The sequence below is a fragment of the Mesoplodon mirus genome, assembly GCF_964341445.2.
Source record: "Mesoplodon mirus genome assembly, chromosome: 15".
Lineage (NCBI taxonomy): Eukaryota > Metazoa > Chordata > Mammalia > Artiodactyla > Ziphiidae > Mesoplodon > Mesoplodon mirus.
Genome location: NC_138991.1, coordinates 68,290,559 through 68,316,730, shown reverse-complemented (window position 1 = coordinate 68,316,730; position 26,172 = coordinate 68,290,559). Strand labels below are relative to the sequence as shown.

At 45.3% G+C, this 26,172-nt stretch overlaps 1 protein-coding gene across 4 annotated transcripts in view; it reads right to left on the bottom strand.

Moving 5' to 3' along the window:
* Nucleotides 1-7,817: 7,817 nt before the first annotated feature.
* The window catches only part of RIN2 (Ras and Rab interactor 2), a 235,323-nt gene continuing 216,968 nt past the window's right edge, over nucleotides 7,818-26,172 (bottom strand). For 3 of the 4 annotated variants that reach the window (XM_082600447.1, XM_082600448.1, XM_082600449.1), the window contains 4 exons: nucleotides 20,772-21,077; nucleotides 18,871-19,002; nucleotides 14,975-15,138; nucleotides 10,288-12,171 (listed from right to left, as the gene is read on the bottom strand). In XM_082600447.1, the coding sequence (XP_082456573.1) occupies nucleotides 11,848-12,171; nucleotides 14,975-15,138; nucleotides 18,871-19,002; nucleotides 20,772-21,077 (926 nt within the window). In that variant the 3' untranslated portion in view covers nucleotides 10,288-11,847. Of the gene's footprint in view, nucleotides 8,014-10,287; nucleotides 12,172-14,974; nucleotides 15,139-18,870; nucleotides 19,003-20,771; nucleotides 21,078-26,172 lie in introns of those variants that run through there. The other variant, XM_082600450.1, reaches the window with a different exon arrangement.

Below are 26,172 nucleotides of genomic sequence, written 5' to 3'. Positions count from 1 at the left end.
CCACCCATGTAATCAATTATTTTTAGTTTGGGTAACTAGCTTGTACAAAAGCACTCACCATTCGTATGAAAAGCTGACTACAGGTTTCAGTGAAACAAGATGAGCTGCACACGAGCTTCCTATCCACACCTCACTTAAGATGAGAAGAAAAGAGAATTAAAAAACTTTTTAAAGGCATAAATTCAGAAGAACGGAGAAGGAGACAATAGCTGATGAGAACTAGCCGCACAGTTACAGATGCTAGTAAACTCATTTAGCAGACAGAAGCAAGCTGAGAGCTCAGCAACTACAGGACGAAAAGCCAAGGGGCAAGGCAATGGATTCCCAGTGCAGAAACTGCTGAGGCTCAGGATTCAGACAAGGCAGGTACAACAGCAGGGAGAAGAGGACAACCTTACTCCCTGGAGAGGCACAGGAAGCTGTGTTCCCAAGTTCTCAGAGCATAGTCCATACTACAGAAGGTGAAGATTTAATCTTCTTATACCATATACATAGACATGCAATTTTTCTTCGCCAATCTCCCCAAATAATTATATAACATTTTGGATAAATTAATGTTTTTTATTATGACTGTTTTCATAAATTTATTTATTTTTGGCTGTGTTGGGTCTTCGTTGCTGCACACGGGCTTTCTCTAGTTGCAGCGAGTGGGGGCTACTCTTCGTTGTGGTGCGCGGGCTTCTCATTGCAGTGGCCTCTCTTGCTGCAGAGCAAGGGCTCTAGGTGTGTGGGCTTCAGTAGCTGTGGCACGTGGGCTCAGTAGCTGTGGCGCACGGGCTTAGTTGCTCCGTGGCATGTGGGGTCTTCCCGGACCAGGGATCGAACCCGTGTCCCCTACATTCCAGACCACCGCATTGGAAATCGGGGTTAAGTAAGAGCTGGCACATTGACCCTGCCCTATGTAGGTCCTAGAATGCTGGCAGTGAGGTTTAACCCCACCCTGCAACCCCCAGTAGGGTACTGGAGAACTTTTCCTGGGGAAATCGCCTGACCCAAGAGAAAAGCCCCATAGATATTCACATTTTTCATCCTTCCAATAAAATGACCAGGTTGCGACATGGTCACCCTAAAGGGAGGGCCGCCAGTTCACAAATTCTGCCAATATACACAGCTTCCAAGAAGCTTTGTGGTGCTTTACATTTAATTATGAATAATCGGGACTTCCCTGGTGGTACGGTGGATAAGACCCCGTGCTCCCAATGCAGGGGGCCCAGGTTTGATGCCTGGTCAGGGAACTAGATCCCACATGCGTACCACAACTAAGGAGCCTGCCTGCCGCAACTACACAACCTGCCTGCTGCAGCTAAGAAGCCGGCAAGCCGCAACAAAGGAGCCTGCCTGCCACAACTAAGACCCGGTGCAACCAAAATAACTAACTAACTAACTAAATAAATAAATATTAACCAAAAACCCCCACAAAACCCCCCCAAAAAACTATGAATAATCAAAAGCCACTGAACATCTGAGTACAGCCTCTAACCCAAAAGACAGAATAAAACAAACAGAAAAAGAAAAGTGGGATGAACAGAGATTTTTTTTAAAAAGATAATGCTATAACTAAGATCCACAGACAGATAAGATATTTCATCCAGGGAAAAAAAGAACTAAATATTATAAAAATTACATTCAGAAACAAAGTATGTTATTATTATAAATTAAAAATTCAATAATTGAAGCAATACCCCAGAAAGTATAAGAAAAAGACATAGAAACAGGAAGTAGGAATTAAAGCTTGAAAAAAAAAATAGGAGTGCAATCTAGTAGGTCTGTTACCAAGCCAGGTTTATTTGCCTGACGTGAAGCAAGCCAAACGTTAAGACATGGAGGTTTGTCACACAGACAAGGTTTCTTTGCAAGGCAGCCAAGGAAGGAGAATGGAGAACAAATTTCAAATCTGCCTCCCCGAAGGCGAGGGCTTGAGATATTTATGGGATAAAGGAGTAGGGTGGTCTTAGGTGTGGGAAAAGGTGACTGGAGGTAGGGAAAAAGTGAGGTAACCGGTGTTGTGCGCAGGTGTATCTGGGTTACATGCTTTTCCACGGGATGCCTGTTAAAAAAAAAAAAATGGAGGCATTTATCACGATCTGAGGGTGGAGTTTTTCAGCCCTCTGATGTCAAGATGTATTTCACTGGACACCTGTGCAGGCCAAATTTTAGGGTGGGCATTCCTAACCAGTCTTACCCGCTTCAACTGCACTGGAACCGACTCCAAGTTCCTGGAAAACAACTTAAGCCCCCATTACTATAGCAACCCCTACTTCAAAGGTGTTATCTATAGCGGGCAGTTAGGGAGCCAAAAAATAATTAAGGTGACCTTGGTCAGTGAAGGCAGGTCACAAGTGGAGGGGTTTTTAAAAAGCTGTTCCCTTATCTGGTGTTCTGTAAGACAAGCTCAAGAATTTCTGTTAGTCACCAGTTTCTGTTAACCCAATGGGGCATGTTTTCAGGTCCAATATTTAAATAATAGGAACTCCAGAAAGAGAAAATAGATGGGAAGAAATAATAATTTTGAAAATATGAGAAATGTTCTCAGAATTAAAGAATATGAGTTTCCGGAGAGTGAAAGAGATATGAGTCTCCAACACAACTGATAAAAAAAAAAATCCACATCGAGGCACATCTTTGAAATTTGAGAAAGGTAGGGATAAGGAGACTCTTCTAACAGCTTCTGGAATATGGAAGGGAAGTATATCAGTCAGCTTTTGCTGTGTAACGAATCACCCAAACCTAGCGACTTAAGTCATGTGTTGGTTGGGTGGTTCTTCTGGTCTGAGCTGGATGCTTGTTAGTTGTATCATCCCAGATGGCCTCGCTCACGTGTCTGGGATGTCCTGGGATGGCTGGGACTTCTCTCCACACAATCTCTTATCGTCTAGGAAACTAGTTTGTTCTGTTCACAAGGGTGATGGAAGGGTTCTCAGCAGCAAGAAGGGGCCAGCCCAATGCACAAGCACTTTTCAAACCTCCACTTGCACCCTGTCTACTAGAGTCCTTTTGACCCCTCTGGCTGGGCCCACAGTCAAGGTGGAAGGAGACGATCTAATGGTATAAAGTGAGATGAGATTCATATATGCATGGATTAGAAATCAAGTGATGTCAGACACCAGCATCTCTGAAAGCTAGATGACAAGAGAAAAAAACATTATTTCTAACCTTCAAGATTCTGAGAGGAGGGCTTCCTGGTGGCGCAGTGGTTAAGAATCTGCCTGCCAATGCAGGGGACACAGGTTCGAGCCCTGGCCCAGGAAGATCCCACATGCCACGGAGCAGCTAAGCCCGTGTGCCACAACTACTGTGCCTGAGCTCTAGAGCCCGCAAGCCACAAATACTGAGCCCACGTGCCACAACTACTGAAGCCTGCGTGCCTGGAACCAGTGCTCTGACACAAGAGAAGCCACCACAATGAGAAGCCCACGAACCACAACAAAGAGTAGCCCCCGCTCACTGCAACTAGAGAAAGCCTGCACACAGCAATGAAGACCCAACACAGCCAAAAATAAATAAATTAATTAATTAATTAATTTAAAAAAAAGATTCTGAGAGGAAATTTCTAACAGTCAAACTATCAAGCACTAGGAATGATAGAAGAATCAGAAGAATATGTAAAAGCCTCAAACGTTTCACCTTCAATTCTTCTAAATAATGTGCTCCAGTAAAACAAAGAAGTGAGTGAAGAAAGAGAAAAAAAGGATCCAGAAAATAGGATATAGGACATTTGACTCTGTAGAATGGTAAGAAGAATTCCCAGGAAGACAGTTTTATCACAGTCCTAGAAACCAACTGGCCCACCCACATTACAACAGGAGGACAGCTCTAGGAAGGATATCTCAATGAAAAAAATAAAAGGAAATGATAGATTATTCTGAATTATTAGATCATGTTGAAAGGAATTTCTCAGCTGTGGAATAGAGGTTGAGAATGAATTGGTGATAGGTACATTAAAAGTAAACAAACCATAAATATGGAAGCAATCATTAACTCCAAGAAAAACAAGAAGTTGTACAAAAAGGAAATACAATTGCATTATAGTTTAGCTCTGAACAATATTTACGTTGCCATCATAATAAAAAACATGAGTTTATCCAAAATGTTATATAATTATTTGGGGAGATTGGCAGAGAAAAATTGCATGTCTATGTATATGGTATAAGAAGATTAAATCCTCACCTTCCACAGTATGGACTCAGTAAATAATGTCTAATATTGGAAAAGGAATCAATAAGCAACAGTATAAGCATTTTTTAAAGGAATATGCAGTTAAATAATAGCAGATGGAGCTGGAGGAGTTGTTTAGAGGGGGAGGCATCAGAAATGGGATTCAGGGACTTCCCTGGTGGTCCAGTGGTTAAGAATCTGCCTTCCAGTGTAGGGGATGGGAGTTCAATACCTGGTCGGGGAACTAAGATCCCACATGCCACGGGGCAACTAAGCCCCCGCGCCGCAACTACTGAACCTGTGAGCTCTAGAGTCCACGCGCCACAACTAGAGAGCCCGCACGCCGCAACAGCAAGATCCCGCGTGCCGCAACGAAGATCCCGCATGCTGCAACTAAGACCTGACACAGCCAAATAAATAAATAAATAAATAATTTTTAAAAAGGATTGTACATTAAGTGAAAAATATTTTTAAAAATAGAAATGGGATTGGGGGAGGGGACAGGAACTGCTGCTTCATTATACACCTGGGAATATCTGATGTGGTGTTTATTTTGTAAAAACAAATCCTCCCTTCCCCCCAAAAGAAGAGCAAAACCACGTGCATGAAACAACATTGCAAGCATAGGAGGGTTCAGGATTGTTTGGAATCACTGTCCCGAGGAATGCAAGGGTTCTGCAGGGTCCACAGCACTTTCCCTTTGCAGCTGCCGCCTGCTGAGTCCAAAGGTGTTTTAAACAATTCACTCCTTAGTCACCAAATACATTTTAATTACATCTATCTTCCCTGCTTTTCAAAATCGATGAGCAAAATGGCCCTGTAGATAATAGATTCTCAGGGAATGAAATGCCTTTAAAAGAAAGTTGGCTGTCCTTTCAGAAAATAAAAAAGCCCATAAACTTCCAATATCACATGCAGACAGTGTGACTAGTTAATTATCCAGACTACATGATGATGTCCCTGCACACACATGCACACACACACACACACACACACACACGTGTACACATGTGAGAGCAGCTGGCCCAGACAGAAAGAACCTTCTGACTCAGCTTCTGTTTGCCTCACATAGTTGGAGGTAAAAGAAGATGCCTGGCAAAATCACTGTATTTGTCTTCAACCCCACCTCATTTTCAGAGTCTTTCCCCCTACGCTTCAGGTCTCTTTTCCCTATAAAAGCAAGAAGAATAAATCATCATCAGATAAGCACTTGTTTCCTGACATCTGCATTTTAAGCCTTTTGTGATCATGTATGTGGTTTGAAGTGAGGTTACGCCTTTTTTTTAGTTAGCGTCACAAGCTCCATTCCTCCAGAGATTTAACAGCAGAAGCTTAAGTTTAATTGTATCAGCTGCACAAATGCCCTCAACACAAATATGCCTTGAACTAATACTGCTCAAACTTAATGTGCACGTGGAGCATCTGGGAATTTCGTTAAAATGTAGATTCTGATTCAGTAGGTCTGGGAGGGTCCTGAGACTCTGATGAGCTCCTGGAAGATGCTATGCTTGGCCCATGGATTGCATTTTCACCAGCAAAATCTTCAACTATCTGTGAAATGAGATTTTGCAATTTGCCAAGTATTGTATTTCCACGTGCTTGTGAAAAGCAGAAGCTTTCCACTGTCCTAGCTAGTTCACGTGTTTTTAATTTTGATTGGTTAAAGAGTCTTGGGCAGTTTATTTTTCTTTGCAATTTTTCATTCTTTCAGTTCATTGTTGATGCGTTTCTGTTCTGTGCGCGATTGTATATCAGTAGACTGAAGAAACAGAGTGAAAAAGATAAAATTGACTAAAACTGCAGTCTGAGTCCATTCTCTCAAAATTTGTAGAACTGGCAGGAAAGAGGAAGCACAGACATCAGAGATAAGGAAAATCACAACAAATCACACCTTATTCTTTTTGGTAAAGCCTATTGTATTTAAGAGTACTCCAGTTAAATAATAGACATGTGTATATAAATATCCAAATGAATAAGTGAATGTAAAAAATAAAATTAAAAGAGGAAAAGCTGCGGCAATAATCACTGACTGTATCTACGCTTTTACTTAAGTAATCATTCCTTTCTGGGAAGTGCTACTGTAGCCACCCGCGGGGCAGAGCCGGTTCCTCCCAGGATGTCACTCTGGCCATCCCTGCAATCTCCCTCCCTCCTCCCTTTTCCCCCTCTTGGCAATAGTCACCACTGGCCACAGCCCTGCTGATGCTCTTGGCCAGTAGGGAACACTGGGAATATCCTCCCAGTTCACACCGGTACTCCTCCATCACCACCATCATCAACAACAAAGTTAACGGATGGCATTCACTTTATTTTGAATCCTCCCACACTGGGCATCCCACCCCAATATATATATGTGTGTGTGTGTGTATATATATATGTACATATATATATAAAATATATATATACATATATACACACATATATAAACATATATAGTTAATATATATAATATATACATTAACACATATAGTTAATATATATAATATATACATTATATAGTTTACATATAATATATACATTGATATATAGTTAATATATAATATATATTAACCTATATAGTTAATATATAATATACACATAATATATATAGTTAATATATAATATATACATTGATATATATAGTTAATATATATAATATGTATATTGATATACTTAGTATATATGTATATTGATATATAGTTAATATATATAATATATATGGTATATAGTTAATATATGATATATTGATTTATATAGTTAATATATATAATATGTATATTGATATAGTTTATATATATAATATGTATATTGATATATATAGTTTATATATATTAAACCATAGTACCTGTTATTGTCTTTCCTTTTTTCACAAGAAACTTGACAGCAGATAAAAGCGTGAATGGGTCAGTAGAAACAAACAACGGCGGTGGAAAATTTTCTTTCAAAGAAGTTGATTGTCTCATGATAATAGTGACAAATATTCAATGTGCTTGTGGAGTACTGGGTTCTAAGACGTCACATGGATTAATTCAGTGCCTTGTGGCTCTCACAGGAGCCAAGAGGGAGATGCCGTTAGCACCTCGGCTGGTAAGGGGTGCCTGTTTGACAGTGTGCATGTGTGTGTGTCGTGGATAGAGGAGGCTGTGACGTGGTTTTATTTTATATGCACCGATAACTGTATTTTTCAGCTTCTTAAATCATTCCTAGTTAATTTGCTAGAACTGCACTCTCCAATATAGCAGCCACCAGTCACCCGTGGCTGCTGAGCATTTGACATCTGGCTACTGAGATGTGACATAAGTGCCCAATACACACAAGATTTTGGAGACGATGAAAAAGAATGAGTGTAAAATACCTCTAATGTTTTAGATTGATTAACTGTTGAAATATTATATTTGGGATAGCATGGGTTAAATAATAAAACAGATTACTAAAATAAAATAAATTATTAGTAATACTGTAATATAGTGCTATTGATTTCACCCATTTGTTCTTCTTTTTTTTTAACGTGGCTACTAGAAAATTTAAAATCATCTGTGGCTTGCTTCCTATTTTCATGGAACGGTGCAATGCTACAAGTACATTTTCCATGGTCTTTTGCTGAAATCAGCCGACTAAGACCAAGAACCTGTAACTGATTAGGCGTTAGGGGCTGTAGACAAAGTCTTACCTCTCTCGGGTGTGTTTCTCTCCTAAGACCTGTGTCTTGATCTATCCTGGTATTTCTCAGCCCCGATTTCACAGTAGAATCACCTTGGAAGTTTCAGTAAAAGTCGCTGCTTGGGTCCCACGTGCAGAGATTCTGATGGTCTGGGCAGCCTGGCCTTCGAGGTTTTAAAGGCCTGCAGGTGAGCTGAAGAAGCCGCCGAAGCTGAGAACCTGATGGGAATAGGACCAGCGGACACTGAGCTCTGGGGACAGACCAGGTGGGCGGGGTGTAGGTGGTGGCACCTGGCTCACCCTGCATCTCCGGTAGAACTGGAGAAGCACGGTCGTGGACAGGCCTCAGGGAAAGGCCAGAGCCCACCCAGCTCATTAAAACCTAAAACCTGCCCCCTAAGGTCCTGGGGGAGGGAAGGGAAGGAATGGAACTAAATGCAGGGGGAACTGCCTTCAGCTGTGTGAGGTGATGTATTTCCCCAGGGGCCCGAGGGCGGGGCCGCGGGGGCTGATAGACGCGGGGCCAGGAAGGAAACCTTAGCCCGGAGCTGAGCCTGGCCTGGTCCCCGCTACCCGCGCACCCCAGCCACTGTCCCTCTCCCCGCCACGGGCCCTGAGCGCCTCCCCCGCCAGGCTGACAGAGTCCAGGATCGGCCACAGCAGAACTGCGTTCGGTGGAAGGAAATACGCAGATTCATTCTTATGATGATATTCTAAATGTCTATTACGTACAGAACTTCAGAATTCAGGCAACTTCCACTCTGGAAGGTTAGCTTATTAGCATCGAGAGACAAGAAGCTGTCCGGTCCCCGTCCCCCCACCCTCCAGTTCAATCAAAGCTGCCCCCCTGCACACGTGCCTGCTGGGTGGGGGTCTGAGGGCAGACCCTTGTTACTACTTTATTAAATGTATTGGCCCAGACCTTTCTGAATCATGTTTTATAAACTTCCCCTGCATACCTTCCTGACAAAGTCACTGTCCCTGGGGGAAATGTTTGTGCCTAATGCCACCCATCCTTCCACGTTGGAGGGAAACATCATTTTCAAATAAGAGCGTGTTCTCCAGATCTTCCTCCATCTCTTCTATTTTTTTACGATCCCTTTAGGATTCTGCCATGTTATGTGAATTTTCTCCTATTTCCAACTTGATCAGGGTTCACTAAATGACCAACAATACTTTTGGTCTCAAATTCACCATCATGAACATGGTTTGAAAAATGATGATTTTTAGGATTTTATCATCAGATACTGCCAGGCGATTAGAATGCCCGTGTCCCATGTAGGTAGCCCTTCCTCTCAGACTTTAGGGAGTAAGAAGGCAGTGCTGTTGATCATCAGAGCGCTGTCTCAGTTCCAGTCTCTTAAAGATGGAGGTAAGAGATGCCCGGCAGATGTGAAGCCGCATTTATGAATGAAAGCATTCATGGTTGGGTTTCCTGCCTTCTGTGTTTCCTTACAGATCTAAAGTTGTAACTTCCACACGATACTGATCTACTCGAACAGTTTCTATTTCTATTCTGCGTCCCTGAGGAGAGAATATTTGGCACTGCATATAACATTAAAAAAAAAAAAAAGAAATCCTTTCCTCTGGCTGGCATTCAACTTTTATATTTTTATATTTGGAAATACATTTTCCTCTCCCTCCACCCAGCATGTATATTTTTACTCTCCTCTTATTCCTTCAAACTGCCCCAAAATCTGTTTCCTGGCAATTTGAGAAGTGAGAAATGTCGGCGTGGGGAAAAAAGTGAAGACACGTGTGAAGCTGTAATTTTAGCATGGAAACATTGCCCAACGACAAAACCAGGGGCTGTCTTGTGATGTTTCCTTCTGCTCACACTAGCGTCCTATTTTGATCTCACTGAAGTTTACTCCCGCTGTCTCCCATTCAGGCACAGTGACCCGCTTTAAGTCAGCAGTGTACTGACTTCGGAGGACAAGGAGAGCGTGACGACCTTAAACTACAGAGACCGAATTGTCAGTCTCTGAATTCATTGTAAATATGCAAAGCAGGCAGTCGGCTCAGCCACAGTTCTGATCTTTAAGCATCCATCCTACTGACGGGTTAGAAAGTTCGTTCAGTCAACAAGGACCGATCAAGCCATTGCCAAGCAACAGGAATAGGCCAGCCTCTGCCGTGTTGATTTTGAAACAGCCCTGAACTCTCAGCTGGGGCACTTCGGAGGTTACGTTAAAAAAAAAAAAAAAAAAAAGGACCAGGGCGGGTGTCTGCAGGGCTCTTCCGATTAGCTGTGATGTTCTCTTGGTCTAACTAAGCCAAGGAGTGTCCCAGATAACACCAAATCCTTTCAGGTTAGAACACTATCTTTTCCCTCTGCTCCTGTCAGAACATGAGCTTGTTGAAAAAATTTCAACTTTTCTGTTTCCTCTCTATGGATTATCTAACCACAAACACTGGCGTGGGTTCCAGATTTACATAACATTCTCTGGTGCATAATCACATTCTGCTTCTCAAAGGAAAAAGACAACTGAAGAATATTTCAAGAATTATTTTCACACATGATTATCGCACAGTATTACAATGTATTATGTGCAAAATTCCATTAAAAAATCATTTACAAAAGGAAGTACAACACAGTATGTGTTGAGGGTTCCAGATGTACAGCAAAAGCTTAAAAAGGTACAAGGTACAAAGCCAACAAAATTAGATGACTACGCATCCTTACACAGTACAATAACATGTTTTTGTAACTACCTTTGTTACGTTGATACGAGACCCTCATCCTCTGTGCAAACCGCCCCTCCCCAGGCCCCACCCCAGGCCCCGCCCAAACAGGTTTCGTAAAACAGAAATTTAACTTCGCCACACATTCTACAGCACAGATGGGCTTTTTGGTGCATTTGCAAACTCCCTTCCAAATGGCATTTATTTAACTCAATGAAACTCACAATACGTGGTTTCTGCCCAAAATAATTTGATGCTGTTAGTTTTGATTTATGTGGAAAAGGAAAAAAAAAGTGGTGTTCTTATTTTTTTTTTGCCTCGTGGGGTTTTCAAAATTGCTTCCGAAAGCAAATAACATGGGACAGATTTTGCAAATCTCACTGCATATTTACAGTATTTTCAGCATAGGTGGTTCCTTTTATCTCCTTTTCCCACTTCCTTCAAGGAGCCTGAACCAGCAGACTCCACCCCTTAGTCCTCTGTTAGAGTCTGTATTTCCCTCTCGACCTCTCTCTACATTCATTTCTTTTCTGATCCCCAGCATCACTTGGTGAAAACACAAAACAACGCGATACCACTGCGCGTGAACAAGGTAATGACAGTACGTTGGATTTCAAAGGCATTCTGTGGCCAGTGTCAGTAATACGTCGCTGTAAGAAACCCAGCAGTCTCTCCCCACAAAGTTGCCCAAACATCCAGTTACAGAAGAGAGACTTTTAAAATGCAATACTCTCAAATCCAGCAAGAGATTTCTTTTTGCATATTAAATGTTAAAATCACATGCATAATTATAGAATATCTTAAAGTTACAAAAATATTTTAAAAACCAATCCTGACAGTTTACCTGCAACTGCTATAAAAATTTCTATGAAATATATAAAAACGCAAAGGCTCTTTGTAAAAAAAAAAAAAAAAAGAAGAAGAAGAAGAAAGGAAGGAAAGGATGGAGGCACCCACTGAACTGAGAGGTCCTTGATGCACTGCATCGGACAGTCTTGTCAAACGCCTGCTGTTGAACTCAAGAGAAGAGCTTGTACCTTAAATGTTTCTTCAGTACGTATACATACAGGTGAGCCAACCCAGTACCTGGCTGGGGGTAGGCAGCAGACGATCTCGGGACACCTGAACCATCAGATGCAGTTCTCCATCTCTGAAGGACGGATCCTACTGTTGCATGAACCTCAGCTACTGTGCTTGGGCATCGTGGCTAAAGGTGCCCTTGGCCAAGTCGGCCTGTGGATGGCTCCGTCACTGAACCGAGCGGTCCCCAAGGAGGTGACTGCTTTTCAAGCACAAGCACGTGGAAGCCAGAGGCCAGGTTCCTAACTCCCCTCTTTGGATGCACCACTGGGAAGCCTCGCGTGTCTCCTAGGAGGCGGTGAGCTCTTCTTCCCCGTTCTGGAAGATGACGCCGTAAGGATCCTTCTTGATGCGCTTGTAGACAAAGTGGAAGACGTGGGACTGTGGCCGGCTGTGCAGCTCAGCCTTGATTTTCTGAGGGTATGTGTCCTCTGCCAGCTGCTGCCAGGTTTCGTCCACAAAGAGGAAGAGGCTGTACTCCTCGGGTTCGGCCACCTTGAACTTCTCGGCACAGAGCTGGCACACGTCCTCCGTGGTGACGTAAGGTCTCACAAGGAGGGTCTTTCCCGTGCAGCCACTGTTGACATCCTGGAATGCAACCCGGAGGTAATTCTGCAGGTGGAAAGAGAGGTGCAGGGTGGCGTCAGAAGAGGAAGCGAGATGGTGCAGGTGGGCCGGGGGACGCCAGGGAGAGGCCTCACAGGTGAGCCTCGCCAGGACGTCCAGGGTCAGGACACGAGGCCCCCCAAGTACAGGGAAAGAGGCTGATGTGAAACGGGATGGTGGGGAGCACAACTGTATGTTCTTTAATTCGTCCCCAGTACAAGAAGCAGGCGGAAGTCCGTTCAGCCCTGCTCTCACCTTTCAGTCCCTCTCGTAAAGCTGGGCTGAGAAATCCCTGGTTAAGAGTGTCAACCAGATCTGACGCTGGGTTTATTCCCAGCTTGAGAAACAAACCACGTGTCAGAAGAGCCAGGAGTCAGTAGCAGGAGACACATTAACATATGTAGACACAAGAGCGCACGTTCTATTCGCTTTGGACTCCTTTTTATGAAGCCTAAGCAGGGGCGATGGCGTTAGGCTGGACCACGAAATACTGCGGACGGTTGACCATCCTTCCCCTGCCCCACTGGCAATTTCACATGGTTCAGCCCAACACAAGGTGGCTCTGAGTGCTGTGTGGGAAAGTCGGCAGGGGTTGTGGATTCTGTGGAAAGGCCTGGGAGATGCAGGGCGCATCTGGGCGCAGGGCGGTGCCATGGAGATGGGGGCTGCAGGCTGGGGGGTGTTTGCAGGCCCCGCATCGTGAGCAGCACCAGGCGAGCGGCTTCACGGAACAGAATAGACCTGGGGCCCGGACGAGGTACAGGGCATCCCAGGCTCCTGCCCGGCTCTCTGAGATTCTGTGGCCCTGGGTCATTCTGCAGTTCTACTTCCTCAGGAGTGGGGTTACCAGATAAAATAGGGAACGCGCAGTTAAATCTGATTTTCAGACAGAAAACAGATACATCTTCCTTTTCGAAATCTGGCCGCCCTACTTAGGAGTAATGGGGAGTGGGGCTCTCTGCCGGGGGTCCTACACGGTTACCCTGAGGGTTTCCTCAGATGATAGAAAAGAGAGCTCTTGGGAAGGCCAGTGCACCCTGCACACGGATGATAACACTGACGCTCTTGGACTGGAACATTTCAGGGCACCTTCGGGTACACACATGCCCGGTTTCACCAACCCCTTCTCTCCCATACCACCCCCCTCAGCACATGGCCTCAACACATGGTATGCATTTACTTACTGCATTTACTTACTGACTCCTAAAAACAACCTTGTGAAGGAGGCCTACACTATCCCTGTCTGACCAGTGAAGAAACTGAGGCACGGAGAGGTTAAGGAACTTGCCCCAGGCCACACAGCGAGTGAGTGGCAGGGCCAGTGTTCTGGTGTCTCGACCACTGAGGTGAGGTGCGCTGCCTCTCCAGGGTGAGCAGATGTGTGTGTCTGTGACCCTGACTTAGGAGTTCCAAGTGCAGCTTTGCTTCCTGGCTTTGGCTTCTACAGCCAAGCTGAGGGCTGACAATTCCCATCTTGGGTCTGTTCTTAGAAGATGTGCATCTCTGAGGTGAGTGAGGCCAGTGGGGAGGGGTGTGCACAAGGCATGGGCTCTGGGGGTTCTAGGTTAGAAGCTCCAGATGGAGAGAGGGGACCGGGGGAAGGGGCTAATGGCAGGCGGGGAGGTGGAAGGATGCGTTTTTATCCCTTCTTCTTTCCTTTCCTCCGTTCTTCTCCCCAGAGGCTGTGTGGCCTTAGGAACCCCCTCCCCAGATGGCCAACAGTCGCCACATTCCAAGGGCCTGCGGATGCTAAATCGCTCAACACGTGGACGGTTCTTCAACAATCCAAGGGGTGGGGGCGCACAGGATGCCTTCTTGCTCCTTAGATTTATGCGCCTGGGAAGGAATTTCTGGGAACACTCCTATCCTGGAGAAAACCTTGCAGACCTTGCCTTTCCACGATGGGTGGCTTTAAACCAAATGTACCTTTTGAGTGTTTTCAGAGCATTAAAAAGGCAAAAAGGGCAAGGAAGGTGAATCTGGACATGGAGCAAATCTGTCCTGCTTGGAAATTCACCACGTGGCACGTGGACACAAAGCACGGTCGGGGTTTACAATTCTATTTGAAACTTTTGAAATATTATCTGAAGACATTTGCAGACTTACTCATCATTTCATAGACTGTGAGCAAATCAGGAGTTCCTGTGTCGGGTCAAGATTTCTATAGCCTCAACCTGCCTCTCCTCTCTAGGAAGCAAGCTCTGTGGGAACCCCCCTTTCCAGGGACCAGCTCAGGGGCACAGAAAATTCTGGAAGGGGATCCAGGCAGGACCTGGCCCAGATGTTCACTCTTCACCTCAGGCCCTGACCAGCTGCCAGAGCTGACGCTGCTGATGAGATGCTGGGGTCTTCTGTTTTGGGGGGTGGTGAGATGAAAGAGGAGAGGTGTCCCTCTTCTCCGAGAGACCAGGTCAAGTGCAGGGCCTCACATGGCTGCTTCCACCTCCCAGTCTCTCATCTGCCACCTGTGCTGAGAGCATCCTTCCTCTGGCTTCCTGTGCGCTCAGGTGGTCAGTATCCACGCTGGACGTTCTGGAGGAAATCCTGCCCTAATTTGACTCTGTTTTCTTAAGGGCAGCAAAACTTGGGCCAAATCCACACACACACACATATATATATTCTTTTAATTTAAGGAAAACAGAGAAGTGAAACAACAAGGTCAGAGGGTGGTTTAAAATATCCCTCTTCCACCAGATGGTCCGACGAAGGGAGGCCCTCGGGTGCCCTGAGCTGCGTGCGCCATGAGTCAGCTCTGCTTGCCAAGGACAAAGAGGGCAGCAGGAGTCTGTCCCCGCTGCTGGCCACATACCTGAAAGTCGTCCACTGAGGGGATGGTCCGGTTGGTGGTCCTCCGCTTGTGCCACTGCTTCAGGGTGTCCCTGGCCTCAGAGCTCAGCAGTCTCGCTGCCTGCTCTTCCTGGAAATTCTTTATCAGGGAAAGTGCTCCGTAGGCGCTGGTCAGGTAGTAGCCTCCTGGAAAGGGTGGAAAGAATGAGTTCCCCAGGGGTTTACCAGTTGGACAACAGTTGGGGGCCCACAGGGTTGGAGGTCCGGTTCGGCATTTTCTCCTCCTCTTCCACATGCATTTCCTTGAGGGACCACATGAGAGCACATCCTAACCCATCCATTCCTGCATCCGTCTCCATGGATGTACGGTTGACCCAGGCCTGGGTCACCGCCCACCGCGGACCACGCCCTGCTTTCCCTGATGGAATTTCCATTCCAGCGGGTGAGACACACAGAATCTCTATTATCTAAGCACAATTGTGAAAATGCTTTGCCAGAAAAGACCAGGGTGCTGGGGCCTGATGCAGGTGGGGAGGTGTGTGAGGACGGCAGGGTCCACCTTTCTGAGGCCAGAACCTTTTACTACAGGAACAGGAATCCACCTACTTCTGGCAACACCTGCTTTGGGGCTTTTCCTTTAGGAATTACTCTTTTCTAAATTTTGAGTAAACCATACACTTTGAAAGGAATACACAGTATACATGTGTGCTCACGATAATATGGATTCTTCAAAATAACTTCTCCCTCCTGATTCCCTTTCTTACCCTTACCTGGGGACTCTCATAACACGACATTTAGGAAAGAGTAATTTACAAGGAAAAGCAAGTGATGCCCCTTTGCCGGTGCATTTGGGAACGATGTCTTATGTTTGGGGGAGTGTTAAAAAGATTTACAACACTCTGAGAGACATAAATGTGTTCACAGTTTGGTCTTAACTATAATTAGGTGCCTTCCTGAAACTTGTAAGCTGTGTGCTAGAGAAACACTAGGGGGCGCTCCAAACATTTATTACAAAATCCCTAATTGGGCACAGCACATCAACTGAGAGACATTCTTTGTCCAAATACCTATCGAATCTCCACCGTGAGCCAGGTACAGAGCAGGGGTGGGTTTGTAAAAACTAGAATCAGAGTCCCTGCTCTATAAATGTATTAAAGAAAACGGACATTGGCAGTTTATTCATGCAGGCACCAGAAGTTAGTTGTGGTTTAATGAGTTTCGTCTGCAAGTATCTCTTTCATGGCCAAAGTATTTAGCTGCTAACACAAGACCCTGAAGAACTTTCTCTCTGGTCAACAGGTGACAACATTCAAGATGGCAACTGGTCCACCATCTAGGAAATGAGCTGAACGCCTGCCCCCCTGTGACTCATACTGAGAAAGAAACACACTTTTGTGGCTTTCAGGTCACTGGCAGAGATTTGGAGTACAGCGTTTTGAGTGGCTGATTTTTACTAAATATTTTCCCCATGAACAAATCACATGATTGAGTGGGAAACTCAGTAGTATGGAATTTAAATGCCACACAGAGGATTTCAGGAGAAACCAATATGGACTTAATACTTAAGAGAGGCTTGTGGAGGTGTCAGGATTGGAGCTCGGACTTGGAAGGACTATGACAGTTGAGTTTGGGAGGGGACTGTTTCCTCTGAACGTCAAATTTTAGACTCCATGGCTCAAAGTTCAGGCCGCTATGGAGAAAACTCTAAATGCTGGAAGCACAAAACTGACCACACTTTGAAACATGTGGATGCAATTAGAGGAAGGTTTAAATTTCTGCAAAACTCTAACCCTGCCAGCAGGGCTGTGCACGTAAAAGGGATTCTATGACGCCTTTTCCGCAAATGAAACTACCTGCTTAAACAGCAGAAAACAGATGTGGGCTGCCGTCCCGCAAACCAAAGAGGGCTTTGGGCAATAGGGCAGGATGCAGGGCTGGACTGGCAGTGCATCTCTCCTTGGCTGCCTCTTCCTCCCAGACTGCAGAGCTCCGGTCTGAGAGGCGGGCCTGGTCTGCAACCACGGCCGCCCGACGGGGCCGCCCGACGGGGCCACCCTGCTCTCCCAGGAAGAAGGCTGAGAAACCAGGAGACGGCTGAGTGGAGACAGGCTCTAGTGAAAACCCGAGCTTGCTGGCTGTGCTGTAGTTTTGCTAGCTGGGTCCTTGTCTCCCTCTGTGATTCCTGGAGTTGAGGACTGCCACCCGCCCATCTGTCACCGACATAGTGGCCAGGGCAGTGCCTCGCTCCGGGGAAATGATGGGAAAGGTGGCAGGAAGTGGCTGTCTCGACCCTCAGGCCACATGATGTAAGTGTATGTTTGGTCTAAGCACATTCTGTCAGCAGCAGAATGGTAATTTTCTGAGGGAAACTGGCATGCCCTTCCCCCAAAGCCCCAAGAGTTCAGCATACTTTTTACTAGAATTAAACATGATTGAAGCTCAAAAAAATCCCAGATGCATATAAAATTCTAATAATAATGCAGTGGAAGAAAGGAAAGCATGGGACAGAGACAGATGTATGTTTCCTCTTGGTCCCTGGACAGAGCCACATGCTTCTCCCCTCCTGGAAATCCCAGGGCAGAGCAGGGGAGGAATGCTCCTGGCAGGGTCTGGCCAGAGGGTCTGGCCTCAGCGTCGTGAATATTAATAAGGGGCGATAAATGGGGGAGAGGTAAAGGGATGGAGAGGCTCGTTCACAGGATGAAGATATTCATCACTGGTCCGGAGTCAGCGTTGTCCCTACAGGGACGGAAGGGGGACCCTCAGGGCTCCCTGGAGGTCAGACACTCTGAACGAAAGCCAGGCACTGGGGACTTAGTGAACGAATGTACACACTCGGGGGTGACACTGCACTGCAGTTTCTTCCAGGGAAAATCCTGGGATGATGCATTCCCTGGGGAATCCCATCAGCATGTGGATGGACCTTTTTACTCAAGCCCAGACTAAAGCTCACTAGAGAGAAAACATGTTATGCAACAATTCATCACTCAGGGTCTATCTGGGCTCCAACAGGGACACATGGAAATGGACTGTTAGGATGCACAAGGATGAATAGGCTCCGATCTACTCCCCTTTAAGAAGACAAGGTCACACAAAAGTCCTAGTTATTCCAAGCCTGTGCATCACAGTGACAAACACCCCAATTATTTCTGTGATAAATATGTAAGGAGAGGAATTCCCACGAAGACATGTGGATACAAGAAGGAGACTGAACGGACAAAGTAAATCGAAAGCAAACCGCCCAGATTTTACTCCTCTGTAGTTTTATGTTAATGATGAGCAGATTCTATTTTTTAAATAGAAAAGGAAATTAATGCTGTTTTCGTCTTGAAAACCAAATTTAAAAAATAAAGATGAAAACAAAAGACAGGGTTTTGTCCGATTCGCTGACAGCGGGCGGTTGTGCCGGCACTGGAATTATTCTCCAACGAAAGTTTATAGCTTCCCCTTGGAATCAAAGAAACCATTTCTTCTAAAAAATTGCATTTATTCTACTGAACGGTATTTTTTATTGCACTTAACCAATCTCAGTGAAGTATAACTATGGCAGGGTTGCATTTTTGTGTGTTTTTCTGACTTTTCCAAATTTTCTGCGATGAACATGTATTACATGTAATCTGAAAAAAGTCAGCACATTCTTATAAATGAACAAAATTAAAATGGCTGTTAACCCTGAAGATGTCAAAAAAGCACCCATATAAGTGCCAAATGGGCCTGGGGTTTTATTTTGGGGGATGAACATGTTTTGGAGCTGGAAAGAGGTGGAGGATTGCCCCAAATTGTGAATGTATTAAATGCTACTGAATTGTTCACTTTAAAATGGTAATTTTATGTCACGTGAACTTCAATTTAAAAAAAAAAGAAAATGAAACCGAAGAAAAGCACCCAGACCCTCCCACTTCTTCAAAAGCCTGTTACCTTCTCCGTGTAACAGGGATGGGTCCAGGAGTTCCATCATGTACTCAATCTCTGTGTCCAGTTCCAACATGTCGCACTGGGCTATGACATAGGTCAGGACCGGTAAAAAGTCATCGGCTCCATACATCCTCCCTGGAGTAGGAAGAAAGGGGGAGACAGACGGGGATATTTTTATCAACATTTCTTCCTTTCATATCCTACTTGCTGCTTTTATTAGACAGCGAGGAGTCATGCTGGGGAAGTGAGCTATTCATAAAGAGAGATGGGTGTTTCTGGAATCCTACAGGGCCTGGGCCTCTCCCCACTGCCTACGTCAGAGACCAACCCTAACTCACAATTTCAGAATGCATGTCTGAGTCAATGAACACACGGAAGATTTTCTCCCCATTTCCATGATTTTCATCAACCTACGCAATAGAACGGAGTACTTTGAAAGAGTTTAAATTTTTTAGCAAGTGACACGATAAACCATTTGCGGAAGTGTCTACTTAATGCTGTTGCTCCTTTGTGTCTTGTTTCCTGTTGCTTTCTGTGCAAAGTAATCAAAACTTAGTGACAGAACCAAACTCGAGCAAGGAATAACTTTGTCTTCAATGTGAGCTAAATGTACTCATTCAGTGTACATTGAATAGATATATACGATTAATATCTGGCGAAAAATGTTTAGTCTTTACTGCTACTTTTTATGACAATGCAGATTCTCAACTAGGGGTGACTTTGCCTGCCCCCCATCCCCACCAGGGGAGTCTGGCTTTGTCTGGAGACATTTTTTCATGGCATCCGGATGCTGATAAACTTCCTGTAGGAAGCAAGATGGCCTCACAATGAAGAATTCTCCGGGTGTAATGTCATTAGTGCTGGGATTGAGAAACTGTGCCTGAGAAGAGCTGAACCCTGTGCAGATATAATTTAGGGGACATTTTATACACGATTTCACAGACTACAGAAAGTACATTTCTTGCGTGTGAAGTATGCTTCAAAACTGCAGAGGTGCTGTTCATCAGCAATCACCAGCTCTGGAGCGCATGTGTTAACGTTTCTGTGTAACTATCTGCAAAGTGCTTGCACACGGCAACCTCCTCCAGCCATGGGTAACAGAGCCTGTGTTTTCTCTCCGCTGCTTCTGCATCAAGCGATTACACTCAGAGGAAAAGTTGTGACCATCCACGGAATTAAAAAGGCTCACCCAAGACCTGGAGCACTGTAGGGCTCATCGCTACCCATGAATTAGGGTCATTCCTGCACCTACAAGAAGCAGCGCAGGGGAAACCCAAGGGCTGACTTATGTGAATTCCTACCACACTGCATCAGTTTGGAGCAAAGAAGGGAGAACCAATGAAACGGCTACGATGAAGCCACATTATAGCTGAATGCTCCAAGTTTCTGACAGATGCTGTAAATCACCGACACAAACCCTCAGTGGCCAAAATGTAGTAACAACAGGAATAATCATAAATATTTCCACCATGCTTGGGGCTATGCATGCATTGTCCCATCTAATCTGCACCTTAGGAGGAAGGATGGGGTCATACCCACGACAGGCGCAGAACCGCAGCTTGGAAGGTTGATTATGGTGGCCAAAGCCCCACAGTTAATGAACCCATTCGCAGAGCTGGGATCTGAACTCAAGACTCCCAAGACTGACTCTGTATCCACTACCCTGAAGTAAATCTTTTATAATCTGGCATCATACAAAAATCTTGTTGCCCTCCTCCGCTTACTTTTTTGGTGCTGTCTGTTGCATGTGGACTAATTTGCCAGACACCAGAGTAACACTTGTATTTTTGTGAGCCACTTGGTGAAGTCAAGAAACTGAAAGGAAGAGCAGTTGGGAATCAGAAAGCCTGACATGTCCCAGCCCCATCGTGAGGCCAAGAGCCCGGCCGGTGTGGCCTCCTCACCTGAGTTGTTCTCCATGACGGTGTAGATGAGCTTGCAGACCCTCAGCAGCAGCATGACTTTCTTTTCTGGTGAATACATCTTCTGCATGGTCATGAACTTGACTTTGATTTTCTCCACGTCCACAAAGTCAGGGGTGGGGGCAAAGACGCCCAGCTCCTGTGGATTCCTCTGCCGCACGAGCTGCAAGTTCTCCTTGAGTTGTTTCCATGAGCCGTCAGCCACGTGGAAGTGCTTCAGCATGGCCTCGACGTGGCCCTTCAGGGGCTTCAAGATGCACTTGTGCATGGCTTTTTCCAATACCACATCTGCCAAAGAAAGCACAGCTACTGTGACCATTGTCTGAAGAATGAAGGAATGCAAGGTCTGCTTTCTGGGAATGGACACCTGCAACTTAGTGCATTGGTTATTGGGCAGACGCGTCCGAACTACACACCCAACCAGCCAAAATTCAGCGCCACGTCACTCACGCGCCAACCTTTTCTCTTCAGTAGAGCCAGGAAGAATGAATCTTCCCTAATAGTCCCTCTTGCATGCAGTCCATACAATTGAATATACTTGGCTTTAACTGCTTTTACACCTCCTCACCCATAAGCACAGGTGAATATTCTAGAAGACATTCTTTCGACCCAGTCCTTCCCCTGAGGGTCCAGTGGACAGTTAAGCAAATGTGTTATGTTAAAGGAAGGATCTGCTAAGAGCAAGGGTTCCAGCTCCCTTAAAATATTTCCTGACGAAAAAAAATTCAGTTAAATACACATGGTATCTCGGATTGGATTCTGGACCATAAGAAGTCTTTATGTCATTTGTTATATATAAAGGACATGAGTGGGGCATTAGATGAGATTTGAATAAAGTCTGCAGATTAGATAATATTGTTAACAGTGAATCTGGCTTCTTTCACACAGATTGAATCTTGGAGACTCAGCCAGCCGTGTCTGGAGCAGAAGTGTGCTCTTTTTCAAAGAATGAATCTTCCGTGAAAGTTAATGAAAGTTAATTTCACTGTAGTTTTGTAACACGATGTCCCTGTTTTTAGAAAATACCCACTGAGTATTTTGGGATAAAGGGACACAGTGCCTACAGCCCACTCTCGTGGTTTAGATAAAAGAGAATGTGTGCATATGTGTGCGTGTTTGTGTGTGTATATGCGCGCACGTGTGTAAACAGAGAGAAAGGCAGGGAATGAAGCAAGTGTGGCAAAGCATTAACACTGGGGAATTCGGGTAAAGGGCAGACATGATTTCTTCATACCCTTTTTGCACCTTTTCTGTACGTCTGAAATGACTTCAAAATAAACATGTTTAAAGTCTTGAAGTGTGTTTCTGTTCAGAGTTAGGAAACACCTTTAGGTGTGGGAGGCATTAGTATTCCCTCTCTCTTGGAATGGTTTTGCCCAATGGAGTAGCCTTCTTGGCTGACAGTACTATGACCAGGACCATGAATCTGGAGGTCTGGTCTGAAGATGGTCTGTACTGTGAGAAGCTCTCTGCTTCTCCCACACCCACTTTTCCATCTCAAATGTTTCACATTCTCATCAAAGCTCCACGGGTAGCAACCACACCTAACATATGACACTTGGATGTGATTTCATCTTGGAAGCCCACAGATCCGTGGAAATAGCCGAGTTACCTCTCTGGCCTTTGGAATTCCTGACGTAGTTCAGGTCACATTGAATCCAAATTATCACCTATTATTAGAAGATCAGGGACAGAGAGAAATCTAAACCAGACATACCCACAGAAATCAAGGTTGAAGCAAAAGAGGTTATGAAGTAAGAAGAACAACAGAACAGCATTTTCACTTCACATCTGGCATTATAACAAATTACTTGGTTTGCATCGGTTACGTTGTGTTAATAAACTTATATAAAGTCATACAGCATCTTTGATTTCACCCCAAATGGTCACTATGATGAAAAGTCAATCACAGCAATTAACATTGAGTGCTAGGCTTAATGTTAGGCTAGGCTCAGTTGGGCTAGGCTCTATCTAAGTACTTTATATCATTATCTTGTCTAATTTTTACAATACCTCTATTATTTTTGCATAATATGACAATTATGCCCTTTTTACAGATGAGGAAACTGAGGCTTGGAGATGCCTAATGGCTTGCTCGAGGCCATACAACCAATCATCCTGCTTTTCAAAGTCAATGATTTCTTAGTTCTAAAGTTCATGGTGTTTCATAAACATTCACCAGTTTATTCCTCTATCCAAAGGTTCTGAAGCTACATTCCTGGTGACCTCTCTGCAGGAACGAGGTCACCAAGGGGCTTGAAAGTCATGTCAATCATTAACCAGGATGCACACGAAGGTTGGCAGCAGTGTTACTCATAACAGGCCCAAACTGGAAACCACCCAAGGCCCATCCCAGTGGCATGGATGCAAGGATATATTCGCACAATGGAATTCAGAAAATGGAATTCAGACAACAGAAGATTCATTCCGTGAGAAAGAGCACACTGCTGCTCCAGACACAACTGGCTCAGTCTGCAAGATACAATCTGTGTGAAAGAAGCCAGACACAGAAGAGTGTCTCCTTTAGCACGTCATTTATACATAAAGTTCAAGAGCAGGCAAAGCCAATCTACGATGACAGGTCAGGATGGCAGTCGACCTTAGGAATAACCAGGGCTGAGGGGGGCACTGCTGGGGGGATGGAGACGGTTGATGTCTGGATCTGGGTGGTGGCTACAGATGTGAACATTGTCAAGCTGAGCACTCGAGATTCGCACACTTTGTGGGTATAAGTTAAACCTCAAGAACCATGTGGATAAATCAAACCAACAGAAAACACCTAGAGACCTTGAACCCCAAGGGCAACTTTTAACTTCCGAGCAAGGCTGGTCACCTCTGAGCCAGAGCATGCACACAAATCATCTCCAAAAGGTTGTGTGCTGTTCTGGGGACGACAGCAGAAAGCTCGTCATCAGCCGGATGAGTGGGTCCCCTGAGCAACTCACCCTTGTCCCCAGGGAAGGGACGTTGGCCGTTGTGCCATAAACTCCACTCTTAGGAGCAAATGGGCCTGCGGAAATCTGCTAGGAGGGTTGAAACCTACAACCCATTGCCATGTGCCCATTCCCTTAAAACCCCAAATGAAAAAAACAAAAACAAACTTAGTACGTTCTTTAAAGGCCATAATTTAGAAATAAGGAAGACTGGTCTCTTTGCATTCTTTTTTTTTTTTTTTTTTTTTTTTTGCGGTACGCGGCCCTCTCACTGCTGTGGCCTCTCCCGTTGCGGAGCACAGGCTCCAGACGCGCAGGCTCAGCGGCCATGGCTCACGGGCCCAGCCTCTCCGCAGCATGTGGGACCTTCCCAGACCAGAGCATGAACCCGTGTCCCCTGCATCGGCAGGCGGACTCTCAACCACTGCGCCACCAGGGAAGCCCTCTCTGCATTCTTTTTCAGGACTTTATTCCTAACTACTTCTCTTTACCCCCACAAATCCTTAATAAACGTGATGAATAGAAAAAAAAGGCCAAATGACAGGGACCCAGTACCCAACTGGTTCTCTCCAATAGGAAAAAAAGGTTCTGCTCATGAAGCAAGAGGGAAACATGATTTTAGGAAACAAAAGGAACAGAAAATCTTTCAGAACGTGGGCTAGCTCCGAGCAAAAGGTAAGAACACATCGGTCAACGTGGCTTATAAATGACTACTGTCTGTTTTTTTCTACCATCTCCGGTTGCTTTAAACCCAAGAATAATGCTGTTGTAGGCACTTTACAGGCACTGATTTTCAGGTCCTCCAACACACCCGTGGTGGGAGGACTATGATTTATTTTATAGATGAGGAAACTGATACGCAGGGAGATAGATGCCACACAGGTAGCAGGAGGGGTAGGGAGGATTCAAACCCAAGAACTCTGGTTATGTCAACTGGGCTTATTTACAAACATAGACACAAGAAGATACTGGAGAACTGCTTGAGCTACAACAGTTTGAATATTAGAAACCAATTGCTAACTGAATCACCCACTGGAAATACATTTTCTGAAAATATTTATAGAGATCCTGTCAACTGGCCCCAAAGCTCATCCATAGAAGGGAAGAGTAAGGAGCGTCGGCTTGGAGATCCCTGCCCTCGTGCGACCCAACACCGTGATTTACAGGAAGAGTTAAATGTGTCGGCCTCTGGTGCTGTGAAGTGATTGCCCCCCTCTTAGGAATGAGGACAGAAGCCTAACGTCTGTTACTTCACTCTGATCAGCGGCACAGATTCCAGAGAAAGTCAGACTTGAGACAAGGAACCATCACAGGACAGGATCACTCAGCAGCTCGTCTGAACACTTTCTGCCCACCCACTGCTGCCGTAGGGGACGCGAGAGCCCAGAAGATGAAGTCCAGAGAAGGCGCATGTCTTAGAAAGGGTGCAAGGAGGCGGCCTGGCAGCCCGCCCGTCTCCATCTTTCTCAGTGACTCTGGCCACGTGACCTCACCTCACCTCTCTCACCGTCACCGCCTGGAACTTCTGAACCGCCATCGACTCCTCACCCATGGCAGGCAAGACAGAAGTAGCACTCTGAACCTGACCGATTGTCAAAATAAAACAAAATAATATTCAGCATCCTCCAGGGACTCTAACAGAACCCAGAGTCTAAACAACATGATGTCCAAAGATGCAGGTCGCAACCTGCTTGACAAAAGATCAAAGATGAAGTTAGGGGCTTCCCTGGTGGTGCAGTGGTTGAGAGTCTGCCTGCCGATGCAGGGGACACGGGTTCGTGCCCCGGTCCGGGAAGATCCCACATGCCGCGGAGCGGCTGGGCCCGTGAGCCATGGCCGCTGAGCCTGCGCGTCCGGAGCCTGTGCTCCACAAGAGAGGCCACAACAGTGAGAGGCCCGCATACCGCAAAAAAAAAAAAAAAAAAAAAAGATGAAGTTAGGTCAAACAGCCTCTTGGTGTATTCAAGTTCTAGCATTCTGATTATCCTTTCAAGAAAGTAAAGTAGAAGAAATAGAAGCTAATGTTTTTTGGCAAGAGGTGGGCCTTTTTTGTAGGGAACTCAAACTGTGAAATGCAAATGTTTGCCATCCCTAATACTGATGGGTGTCTGTTTGCACAGTTCCTGTTACAAGGGGCTGTACGGATGCCTGAGCTATATCTTAGCCCTTGCTCCAGCCCTTTGATGAGGAACAAGCGCCATCCTCATTTTGCAGATGGACACGAGGCTTAGCAGTCAAATGACATTCCCTGGACGGTGGAGAACCTGGCCATTCCTACTGCGAAGAAGCCAGGAGATGGCACAATGGGCCTTGCTCTGTACAAGAAGGGCAAAACGAGCTGGTTCTTTCTTTCTGTGCTAACAGTTTCCTTTGGCTACACAGCTGGATTAAAGATCAGGGCTGATGTCGACTCAGTGCATTCCAAGCACTTTTATGTACTTCACACGTTT